This window comes from Taudactylus pleione, unplaced genomic scaffold (genome assembly GCF_031769625.1).
Source record: "Taudactylus pleione unplaced genomic scaffold, aTauple2 ptg000580l, whole genome shotgun sequence".
Lineage (NCBI taxonomy): Eukaryota > Metazoa > Chordata > Amphibia > Anura > Myobatrachidae > Taudactylus > Taudactylus pleione.
Genome location: NW_028284982.1, coordinates 1,607,117 through 1,620,425, shown reverse-complemented (window position 1 = coordinate 1,620,425; position 13,309 = coordinate 1,607,117). Strand labels below are relative to the sequence as shown.

General features: G+C 41.7%; 1 protein-coding gene across 2 annotated transcripts in view; it reads right to left on the bottom strand.

Moving 5' to 3' along the window:
- TAF1C (TATA-box binding protein associated factor, RNA polymerase I subunit C) overlaps nt 1–13,309 on the bottom strand; it is a 130,913-nt gene that overhangs the window by 43,323 nt on the left and 74,281 nt on the right. For both annotated transcript variants that reach the window (XM_088453526.1, XM_088453525.1), the window contains exon 10: nt 10,341–10,412. In XM_088453526.1, the coding sequence (XP_088309652.1) occupies nt 10,341–10,412 (72 nt within the window). The remainder of the gene's footprint in view (nt 1–10,340; nt 10,413–13,309) is intronic.

Genomic DNA, 13,309 nt, shown 5'->3' with positions numbered 1-13,309 from the left:
AGCTGTTATATCCTGCTCACATTGTATTACTGCCTCTGCTATATCACTGATTGTTACTACACCTGTACTTCATCATCATCATCATCTGCAGCTGTTATATCCTGCTCACATTGTATTACTGCCTCTACTATATCACTGATTGTTACTACACCTGTACTTCATCATCATCATCATCTGCAGCTGTTATATCCTGCTCACATTGTATTACTACCTCTACTATATCACTGATTGTTACTACACCTGTACTTCATCATCATCATCATCATCTGCAGCTGTTATATCCTGCTCACATTGTATTACTACCTCTACTATATCACTGATTGTTACTACACCTGTACTTCATCATCATCATCATCTGCAGCTGTTATATCCTCCTCACATTGTATTACTGCCTCTGCTATATCACTGATTGTTACTACACCTGTACTTCATCATCATCATCTGCAGCTGTTATATCCTCCTCACATTGTATTACTGCCTCTGCTATATCACTGATTGTTACTACACCTGTACTTCATCATCATCATCTGCAGCTGTTATATCCTGCTCACATTGTATTACTGCCTCTACTATATCACTGATTGTTACTACACCTGTACTTCATCATCTGCAGCTGTTATATCCTCCTCACACTGTATTACTGCCTCTGCTATATCACTGATTGTTACTACACCTGTACTTCATCATCATCATCTGCAGCTGTTATATCCTGCTCACATTGTATTACTGCCTCTGTTATATCACTGATTGTTACTACACCTGTACTTCATCATCATCATCTGCAGCTGTTATATCCTGCTCACATTGTATTACTACCTCTACTATATCACTGATTGTTACTACACCTGTACTTCATCATTATCATCATCTGCAGCTGTTATATCCTGCTCACATTGTATTACTGCCTCTGCTATATCACTGATTGTTACTACACCTGTACTTCATCATCATCATCATCTGCAGCTGTTATATCCTGCTCACATTGTATTACTGCCTCTACTATATCACTGATTGTTACTACACCTGTACTTCATCATCATCATCATCATCTGCAGCTGTTATATCCTGCTCACATTGTATTACTGCCTCTGCTATATCACTGATTGTTACTACACCTGTACTTCATCATCATCATCTGCAGCTGTTATATCCTGCTCACATTGTATTACTACCTCTGCTATATCACTGATTGTTACTACACCTGTACTTCATCATCATCATCATCATCTGCAGCTGTTATATCCTCCTCACATTGTATTACTGCCTCTGCTATATCACTGATTGTTACTACACCTGTACTTCATCATCATCTGCAGCTGTTATATCCTGTTCACATTGTATTACTGCCTCTGCTATATCACTGATTGTTACTACACCTGTACTTCATCATCATCATCATCTGCAGCTGTTATATCCTGCTCACATTGTATTACTGCCTCTGCTATATCACTGATTGTTACTACACCTGTACTTCATCATCATCATCATCTGCAGCTGTTATATCCTCCTCACATTGTATTACTGCCTCTGCTATATCACTGATTGTTACTACACCTGTACTTCATCATCATCATCATCTGCAGCTGTTATATCCTGCTCACATTGTATTACTGCCTCTACTATATCACTGATTGTTACTACACCTGTACTTCATCATCATCATCTGCAGCTGTTATATCCTGCTCACATTGTATTACTGCCTCTGCTATATCACTGATTGTTACTACACCTGTACTTCATCATCATCATCTGCAGCTGTTATATCCTGCTCACATTGTATTACTGCCTCTGCTATATCACTGATTGTTACTACACCTGTACTTCATCATCATCATCATCTGCAGCTGTTATATCCTGCTCACATTGTATTACTGCCTCTGCTATATCACTGATTGTTACTACACCTGTACTTCATCATCATCATCATCTGCAGCTGTTATATCCTGCTCACATTGTATTACTGCCTCTGCTATATCACTGATTGTTACTACACCTGTACTTCATCATCATCATCATCTGCAGCTGTTATATCCTGCTCACATTGTATTACTGCCTCTACTATATCACGTGATTGTTACTACACCTGTACTTCATCATCATCATCATCTGCAGCTGTTATATCCTCCTCACATTGTATTACTGCCTCTGCTATATCACTGATTGTTACTACAGCCTGTACTTCATCATCATCATCTGCAGCTGTTATATCCTCCTCGACATTGTATTACTGCCTCTGCTATATCACTGATGTTACTTACATCCTGTACTTCATCATCGATCATCTATCTGCAGCTGTTATATCCTGCTCACATTGTATTACTACCTCTGCTATATCACTGATTGTACCTGTACTTCATCATCATCATCATCATCTGCAGCTGTTATATCCTGCTCACATTGTATTACTGCCTCTGCTATATCACTGATTGTTACTACACCTGTACTTCATCATCATCATCATCTGCAGCTGTTATATCCTGCTCACATTGTATTATTGCCTCTGCTATATCACTGATTGTTACTACACCTGTACTTCATCATCATCATCATCTGCAGCTGTTATATCCTCCTCACATTGTATTACTGCCTCTGCTATATCACTGATTGTTACTACACCTGTACTTCATCATCATCATCATCTGCAGCTGTTATATCCTGCTCACATTGTATTACTGCCTCTGCTATATCACTGATTGTTACTACACCTGTACTTCATCATCATCATCATCTGCAGCTGTTATATCCTGCTCACATTGTATTACTGCCTCTGCTATATCACTGATTGTTACTACACCTGTACTTCATCATCATCATCATCTGCAGCTGTTATATCCTGCTCACATTGTATTACTGCCTCTGCTATATCACTGATTGTTACTACACCTGTACTTCATCATCATCATCATCATGTTATATCCTGCTCACATTGTATTACTGCCTCTACTATATCACTGATTGTTACTACACCTGTACTTCATCATCATCATCATCTGCAGCTGTTATATCCTGCTCACATTGTATTATTGCCTCTACTATATCACTGATTGTTACTACACCTGTACTTCATCATCATCATCTGCAGCTGTTATATCCTGCTCACATTGTATTACTGCCTCTGCTATATCACTGATTGTTACTACACCTGTACTTCATCATCATCATCATCTGCAGCTGTTATATCCTGCTCACATTGTATTACTGCCTCTGCTATATCACTGATTGTTACTACACCTGTACTTCATCATCATCATCATCATCTGCAGCTGTTATATCCTGCTCACATTGTATTACTGCCTCTGCTATATCACTGATTGTTACTACACCTGTACTTCATCATCATCATCATCTGCAGCTGTTATATCCTGCTCACATTGTATTACTGCCTCTGCTATATCACTGATTGTTACTACACCTGTACTTCATCATCATCATCATCTGCAGCTGTTATATCCTCCTCACATTGTATTACTGCCTCTGCTATATCACTGATTGTTACTACACCTGTACTTCATCATCATCATCATCTGCAGCTGTTATATCCTGCTCACATTGTATTACTGCCTCTACTATATCACTGATTGTTACTACACCTGTACTTCATCATCATCATCTGCAGCTGTTATATCCTGCTCACATTGTATTACTGCCTCTGCTATATCACTGATTGTTACTACACCTGTACTTCATCATCATCATCATCTGCAGCTGTTATATCCTGCTCACATTGTATTACTGCCTCTGCTATATCACTGATTGTTACTACACCTGTACTTCATCATCATCATCATCTGCAGCTGTTATATCCTGCTCACATTGTATTACTACCTCTGCTATATCACTGATTGTTACTACACCTGTACTTCATCATCATCATCTGCAGCTGTTATATCCTGCTCACATTGTATTACTGCCTCTGCTATATCACTGATTGTTACTACACCTGTACTTCATCATCATCATCTGCAGCTGTTATATCCTGCTCACACTGTATTACTGCCTCTGCTATATCACTGATTGTTACTACACCTGTACTTCATCATCATCATCATCATCTGCAGCTGTTATATCCTGCTCACATTGTATTACTGCCTCTGCTATATCACTGATTGTTACTACACCTGTACTTCATCATCATGTTATATCCTGCTCACATTGTATTACTGCCTCTGCTATATCACTGATTGTTACTACACCTGTACTTCATCATCATCATCATCATCTGCAGCTGTTATATCCTGCTCACATTGTATTACTACCTCTGCTATATCACTGATTGTTACTACACCTGTACTTCATCATCATCATCATCTGCAGCTGTTATATCCTGCTCACATTGTATTACTGCCTCTACTATATCACTGATTGTTACTACACCTGTACTTCATCATCATCATCTGCAGCTGTTATATCCTGCTCACATTGTATTACTGCCTCTGCTATATCACTGATTGTTACTACACCTGTACTTCATCATCATCATCATCTGCAGCTGTTATATCCTCCTCACATTGTATTACTGCCTCTGCTATATCACTGATTGTTACTACACCTGTACTTCATCATCATCATCATCTGCAGCTGTTATATCCTGCTCACATTGTATTACTGCCTCTACTATATCACTGATTGTTACTACACCTGTACTTCATCATCATCATCTGCAGCTGTTATATCCTGCTCACACTGTATTACTGCCTCTGCTATATCACTGATTGTTACTACACCTGTACTTCATCATCATCATCATCTGCAGCTGTTATATCCTGCTCACATTGTATTACTGCCTCTGCTATATCACTGATTGTTACTACACCTGTACTTCATCATCATCATCATCTGCATCTGTTATATCCTGCTCACATTGTATTACTGCCTCTACTATATCACTGGTTGTTACTACACCTGTACTTCATCATCATCATCTGCAGCTGTTATATCCTGCTCACATTGTATTACTGCCTCTACTATATCACTGATTGTTACTACACCTGTACTTCATCATCATCATCTGCAGCTGTTATATCCTGCTCACATTGTATTACTGCCTCTGCTATATCACTGATTGTTACTACACCTGTACTTCATCATCTGCAGCTGTTATATCCTGCTCACATTGTATTACTGCCTCTGCTATATCACTGATTGTTACTACACCTGTACTTCATCATCATCATCATCTGCAGCTGTTATATCCTCCTCACATTGTATTACTGCCTCTGCTATATCACTGATTGTTACTACACCTGTACTTCATCATCATCATCATCTGCAGCTGTTATATCCTGCTCACATTGTATTACTGCCTCTGCTATATCACTGATTGTTACTACACCTGTACTTCATCATCATCATCATCTGCAGCTGTTATATCCTGCTCACATTGTATTACTGCCTCTGCTATATCACTGATTGTTACTACACCTGTACTTCATCATCATCATCTGCAGCTGTTATATCCTGCTCACATTGTATTACTGCCTCTGCTATATCACTGATTGTTACTACACCTGTATATCATCATCTGCAGCTGTTATATCCTGCTCACACTGTATTACTGCCTCTACTAGATCACTGATTGTTACTACACCTGTACTTCATCATCATCATCATCTGCAGCTGTTATATCCTGCTCACATTGTATTACTGCCTCTACTATATCACTGATTGTTACTACACCTGTACTTCATCATCATCATCATCTGCAGCTGTTATATCCTGCTCACACTGTATTACTGCCTCTGCTATATCACTGATTGTTACTACACCTGTACTTCATCATCATCATCTGCAGCTGTTATATCCTGCTCACATTGTATTACTACCTCTACTATATCACTGATTGTTACTACACCTGTACTTCATCATCATCATCTGCAGCTGTTATATCCTGCTCACATTGTATTACTGCCTCTGCTATATCACTGATTGTTACTACACCTGTACTTCATCATCATCATCATCTACAGCTGTTATATCCTGCTCACATTGTATTACTGCCTCTGCTATATCACTGATTGTTACTACACCTGTACTTCATCATCATCATCTGCAGCTGTTATATCCTGCTCACATTGTATTACTACCTCTGCTATATCACTGATTGTTACTACACCTGTACTTCATCATCATCATCATCTGCTGTTATATCCTGCTCACATTGTATTACTACCTCTGCTATATCACTGATTGTTACTACACCTGTACTTCATCATCATCATCATCTGCAGCTGTTATATCCTGCTCACATTGTATTACTGCCTCTGCTATATCACTGATTGTTACTACACCTGTACTTCATCATCATCATCATCTGCAGCTGTTATATCCTGCTCACATTGTATTACTGCCTCTACTATATCACTGATTGTTACTACACCTGTACTTCATCATCATCATCATCTGCAGCTGTTATATCCTGCTCACATTGTATTACTGCCTCTGCTATATCACTGATTGTTACTACACCTGTACTTCATCATCATCATCATCTGCAGCTGTTATATCCTGCTCACATTGTATTACTACCTCTACTATATCACTGATTGTTACTACACCTGTACTTCATCATCATCATCATCTGCAGCTGTTATATCCTGCTCACATTGTATTACTGCCTCTGCTATATCACTGATTGTTACTACACCTGTACTTCATCATCATCATCATCTGCAGCTGTTATATCCTGCTCACATTGTATTACTGCCTCTGCTATATCACTGATTGTTACTACACCTGTACTTCATCATCATCATCATCTGCAGCTGTTATATCCTGCTCACATTGTATTACTGCCTCTACTATATCACTGATTGTTACTACACCTGTATATCATCATCTGCAGCTGTTATATCCTGCTCACATTGTATTATTGCCTCTGCTATATCACTGATTGTTACTACACCTGTACTTAATCATCATCATCATCTGCAGCTGTTATATCCTGCTCACATTGTATTACTGCCTCTGCTATATCACTGATTGTTACTACACCTGTACTTCATCATCATCATCATCTGCAGCTGTTATATCCTGCTCACATTGTATTACTGCCTCTGCTATATCACTGATTGTTACTACACCTGTACTTCATCATCATCATCATCATCTGCAGCTGTTATATCCTGCTCACACTGTATTACTACCTCTACTATATCACTGATTGTTACTACACCTGTACTTCATCATCATCATCATCTGCAGCTGTTATATCCTGCTCACATTGTATTACTGCCTCTGCTATATCACTGATTGTTACTACACCTGTACTTCATCATCATCATCATCTGCAGCTGTTATATCCTCCTCACATTGTATTACTGCCTCTGCTATATCACTGATTGTTACTACACCTGTACTTCATCATCATCATCTGCAGCTGTTATATCCTGCTCACATTGTATTACTGCCTCTGCTATATCACTGATTGTTACTACACCTGTACTTCATCATCATCATCATCTGCAGCTGTTATATCCTGCTCACATTGTATTACTGCCTCTGCTATATCACTGATTGTTACTACACCTGTACTTCATCATCATCATCATCTGCAGCTGTTATATCCTGCTCACATTGTATTACTGCCTCTACTATATCACTGATTGTTACTACACCTGTACTTCATCATCATCATCATCTGCAGCTGTTATATCCTGCTCACACTGTATTACTGCCTCTGCTATATCACTGATTGTTACTACACCTGTACTTCATCATCATCATCATCTGCAGCTGTTATATCCTGCTCACATTGTATTACTGCCTCTACTATATCACTGATTGTTACTACACCTGTACTTCATCATCATCATCATCTGCAGCTGTTATATCCTCCTCACATTGTATTACTGCCTCTGCTATATCACTGATTGTTACTACACCTGTACTTCATCATCATCATCATCTGCAGCTGTTATATCCTGCTCACATTGTATTACTGCCTCTACTATATCACTGATTGTTACTACACCTGTACTTCATCATCATCATCATCTGCAGCTGTTATATCCTGCTCACATTGTATTACTGCCTCTACTATATCACTGATTGTTACTACACCTGTACTTCATCATCATCTGCAGCTGTTATATCCTGCTCACATTGTATTACTGCCTCTACTATATCACTGATTGTTACTACACCTGTACTTCATCATCATCATCATCTGCAGCTGTTATATCCTGCTCACATTGTATTACTGCCTCTGCTATATCACTGATTGTTACTACACCTGTACTTCATCATCATCATCATCTGCAGCTGTTATATCCTCCTCACATTGTATTACTGCCTCTACTATATCACTGATTGTTACTACACCTGTACTTCATCATCATCATCATCTGCAGCTGTTATATCCTGCTCACATTGTATTACTGCCTCTGCTATATCACTGATTGTTACTACACCTGTACTTCATCATCATCATCATCTGCAGCTGTTATATCCTGCTCACATTGTATTACTGCCTCTGCTATATCACTGATTGTTACTACACCTGTACTTCATCATCATCATCATCTGCAGCTGTTATATCCTCCTCACATTGTATTACTGCCTCTACTATATCACTGATTGTTACTACACCTGTACTTCATCATCATCATCATCTGCAGCTGTTATATCCTGCTCACATTGTATTACTGCCTCTACTATATCACTGATTGTTACTACACCTGTACTTCATCATCATCATCATCTGCAGCTGTTATATCCTGCTCACATTGTATTACTGCCTCTGCTATATCACTGATTGTTACTACACCTGTACTTCATCATCATCATCATGTTATATCCTGCTCACATTGTATTACTGCCTCTGCTATATCACTGATTGTTACTACACCTGCACCAGTGATTGTAATCCTTGGCGTGGTTGTTATTGCAAGCAGCATTTATTGTTTTCAGGGCCTAATTCAGATGTTGGCCAAGTGCGCATGCGCACGATGGAGGCGGCTCCATAGCGCTCATGCGCGAGACCCGAATAACGACAGCCAAGCCGTCGCTATGGGTCTCGCACCAACGGGGGCGTGCTGTCGATGGAGAGTGACAGCATGCCCCGTTTGGTGGGCGGACCGGGGGCGTGGCTGCCCAGAGGGAGACATTCCCATGGGAACGCCTACTGTCTGGGGCCGGCCCCACTGACATCACAGGTGATGTCAGTGGGAGTGATAGAGCCAAAAGCACTCCAGGGCTTGCGGCAACGTCGTCGCAAGCCCGATGGTCTTGACCATTGCGACCATCTTTTTGGCCGCTCGCTATAGCTGTGGGTGGTTACCAACAGCTATGCGAGCGGCCAGGAGGCCGCTCTAAAAACTTAGAGGGACGGCCCTGATTCAGAGCGAGCGCTCTGTCAGAGCGTCCGGCTCTGAATCAGGGCCTCAGTGTTTTATTCAACATCTGCTATTATATGCAAGCAAGTCTTGCTTTGGGCTTGTTTTATAGGTGCAATCGGCATTTATTATATAATACAATATTATTGTATTATACTACTCCAGCCAATATATCCTGCGATCACCAGAGAATTGTATAAGTCAGTCCCGACTGTCCGGAGTTTAACACCTGGCGGCATCCTAAGTACCAATGGGTACAACAAGCCGCTGTTAAAGGCAGAAGACCTCTGTAGTATGGTTCTATGGGTCTTATACAATTACAGTACTGTTATGAAACACCAGTGTATTTGTATACGTAGTAATGTGTTTAAACAGGTTATATTTAATGCGCAGTTGGGGAAATGTATTTTTGAGTGTACAGCCTATGCACTTATAAGGAATGTATAAAGTATTTTGTCTAAGGTGGCTGACATCAGAACCATATGGCTAATGAGACATTCTCACCTTCTAATGATATGTTAATTATCCTGACCTAATGGCCAAACCCGTTACAGCACTTTCTTCAAAAGGTTCCCCAGAGGTCCGCGGTGTACAGCTGTGTATAATACCCAGCAAGTAATCTGTGACTGCCGGGTGAGTCACACAAGGAAGATCAGAATGAGCCGATTATGGGGGTATTCTGACTGTAACATAGGTGGTACATTGTTGTGTAAAGCAGTTGCACCCTATAGACTGTAAGCTTAAGAGCAGGGCCTTCCTACCTATATATATATCTGTCTGTTCTTACCCCGTTTTTGTTCTATTAATGTTTCCAATTGTAAAGCGCAACGGAATATATTGCGCTATATAGGAAACTAATAATAATAATTGCAGTTGCATTCCCTCAGTATAGTCCTGCAGAGTCCCTACAGCCAGAAGGCGTGTGCAGCAGGGACGTCCCCTCTGAGTGTGAGGGCCGGGCACAGGAGTAAGGGGATAGGGAGAAGGATACTGCGATCAGCATCTTACCCGGTCTCCAGGTTCCACAGGTACAGGCTCCCACCTTCTGTACATAGGCTCAGCTCACCCGGGATGTGGGGGCTGAAACACAGAGAGGAAACGTCTTACTAATAGATGTAATGAGCAGGACATGAGAGGTGGGGAGTGCGTCATACTGACTGGTCACAGGGAACACCCAAATAATCATACCGAGAACACACACTATATACATACAGAGCGAGGTTACATCACACACTATATACATACAGAGCGAGGTTACATCACACACTATATACATACAGAGCGAGGTTACATCACACACACTATATACAAAGCGATGTTACATCACTCACTATGGCTCTGAATCAGGGCCGGCCTTCTCTATTTTTAGAGCAGCCTCCTGGCCGCTCGCATAGCTGTGGATGACCACCCACAGCTATAGCGAGCGGCCAGGAAGATGGTCGCGATGGTCAAGACCATCATGACCATCGGGCTTGCAACAAGACCCTTGGGGTAGGGTCTCGTTGCCGCAAGCCCAAGAGGGCTTTCGGCTCTGACAGAGCCAAAAGCACTCACACTGACATCACTTGTGAGGTCAGTGGGGCCGGCCCTAGACGGTAGCGTTCCCATGGCCCGCCCACCAAAGGGGGCGTGCTGTCACTCATCATCGACAGCACATCCCCTTTGTAGCGAGACCTGGAGTGACGGCTTGACCGTCGCTATCCGGGTCTCGCGCATGCGCATGACTGAGCCGGCTCCGTCATGCGCATACACACTGGGCCAACATCGACGCGGTTGCGAGCGCTCAGTGCTTGCGACCGGGTCTGAATCAGGCCCAGAGCGAGGTTACATCACATCACACACTATATACAGACAGAGCAATGTTACAACACATCACACACTATATACAGAGCGATGTTACATCACACATACAGTCAGGTCCATAAATATTGGGACATTGACAGAATTGTCATTTTGGCCTCTATTCACCACCACAATGGCTTTGAAATGAAACAAACAAGATGTGCTTTACCTGCAGACTTTCAGATTTTATTTGAGGGTAATTACATCCAAATCAGGTGAACGGTGTAGGAATTACAACGGTTTCTATATGTGCCTCCCACTTTTTAAGGGGCCAAAAGTAATGGGAATATCAACCCAAAAGCTATTTCATGGACAGGTGTGGGCTATTCCCTCGTTATTTCATTATCAATTAAGCAGGTAAAAGGCCTGGAGTGAATTCTAGGTGTGACATTTGCATTTGGAATCAGTTGCTGTCGACTCTCAATATGAGATCCAAAGAGCTGTCACTATCAGTGAAGCAAGCCATCATTAGGTTGAAAAATCAAAACAAACCCATCAGAGAGATAGCAAAAACATTAGGTGTGGCCTAATCAACTGTTTGGAACATTCTTAAAAAGAAAGAACGCACCGGAGAGCTCAGCAACACCAAAAGACCTGGAAGACCACGGAAAACAACTGTGGTGGATGACAGAAGATTAATTTCCCTGGTGAAGAAAAACCCCTTCACAACAGTTGGCCAAATCAAGAACACTCTCCAGGAGGAAGGTGTATATGTGTCAAAGTCAACAATCAAGAGAAGACTTCACAAGAGTGAATATAGAGGATTCACCACAAGATGTAAACCATTGGTGAGCCACAAAAACAGGAAGACCAGATTAGAGTTTGCCAAACAACATCTAAAAATGGGATATTGGTACTTAACGGTAAATCCTTTTCTCTGATTCCACAAGGGACACTGGAGGTGCTTACGCTGGGGTATAGAGGCGTGGTTAGCTGGAGCTGGCACTTTAAATAATTAATAAATGTGAAGCTCCTCCCCCTCTATTCCCCACCAGCCCTCAGTTTAGAAAATGAAGACGAGAGGAGATGGAGAACAACAGGAATGAAAGGAAGAGAATATCACACAACAACAAAAACCATACAACATATGGAACAAACTGAACAGGCAGGCGAAGAGCGCTTAGGTGGGCATCCAGTGTCCCCTGTGGAATCAAAGAAAAGGATTTACCGGTAAGTATCAAAATCCCATTTTCTCTTCCATCCACTAGGGGACACTGGAGTTGCTTACGCTGAGGACGTCCCACGGGCGGGAAACTGCAAAACAATGCGGCAAAGCATGATGCTGAAACCGCAAATGTATCAAATCTATAAAAACTTCACAGAAGTGAGCACAAATGACCAAGTGGTCACACGGCCCAAAAGTAAAGTCGAGGCACCCCTACGTGCCGTCCATGACGTACCCACAGTACGTGAGGAATGAACGGACAAGGACATAGGAGACTGACGATCATAGTTGAGATGAGCTAAACGGATTGTCAGTCTAAGCCAACATGCCTACCCTGTTTGGATACTGACCAACCCTTCCAAACAGCCTCATAGGAGGACAAAAAAAACAAAAAACAGACAGACTAGCGTAAGGACGCCGTCCAAGTAATCACAGAGGAGGAGAGCTCGAACCCCATCCAGGGTATAAGGAACACCGGAGTTCCCTACCAAAGAAGGCACCACAATAGGCTGATCTATGTGAAAAGCCGACACAACCATAGGAAGGAAAGTAACTTGCGTTCTGAGCTCCGCCCTGTCATCATGAAACACAAGACTTGGAGGACAGAGCCCCACCTACCGAAACCCCTGCGAGCCATAGCCAAGACCCGGAGGAGGACAGTCTTCCAAGACAAATACTTTACATCAACCTCTAAAGAGGTTCTTACATGGAAAACTAAAGAGAAAAAAGTACCAAGTAGAGGTCTCAGGGAGCCATCGGTGGTACAAAAGGAGGTTGCACCCACAACATGCCTTGAATAATGTCAGCGTCGCCGGTAGAAGGGCCAATCCTGCGTTGAAAGAAAATAGAAAGAGCAGATATCTGCACTCTTAATGATCCTGGGTAAAGACCAGAATCTAATCCCCTTTGGAGAGAAGTAAAAACAGGATAACGAAACTTCCTTGACGGAAGGCCTGGACTGGAACACTAA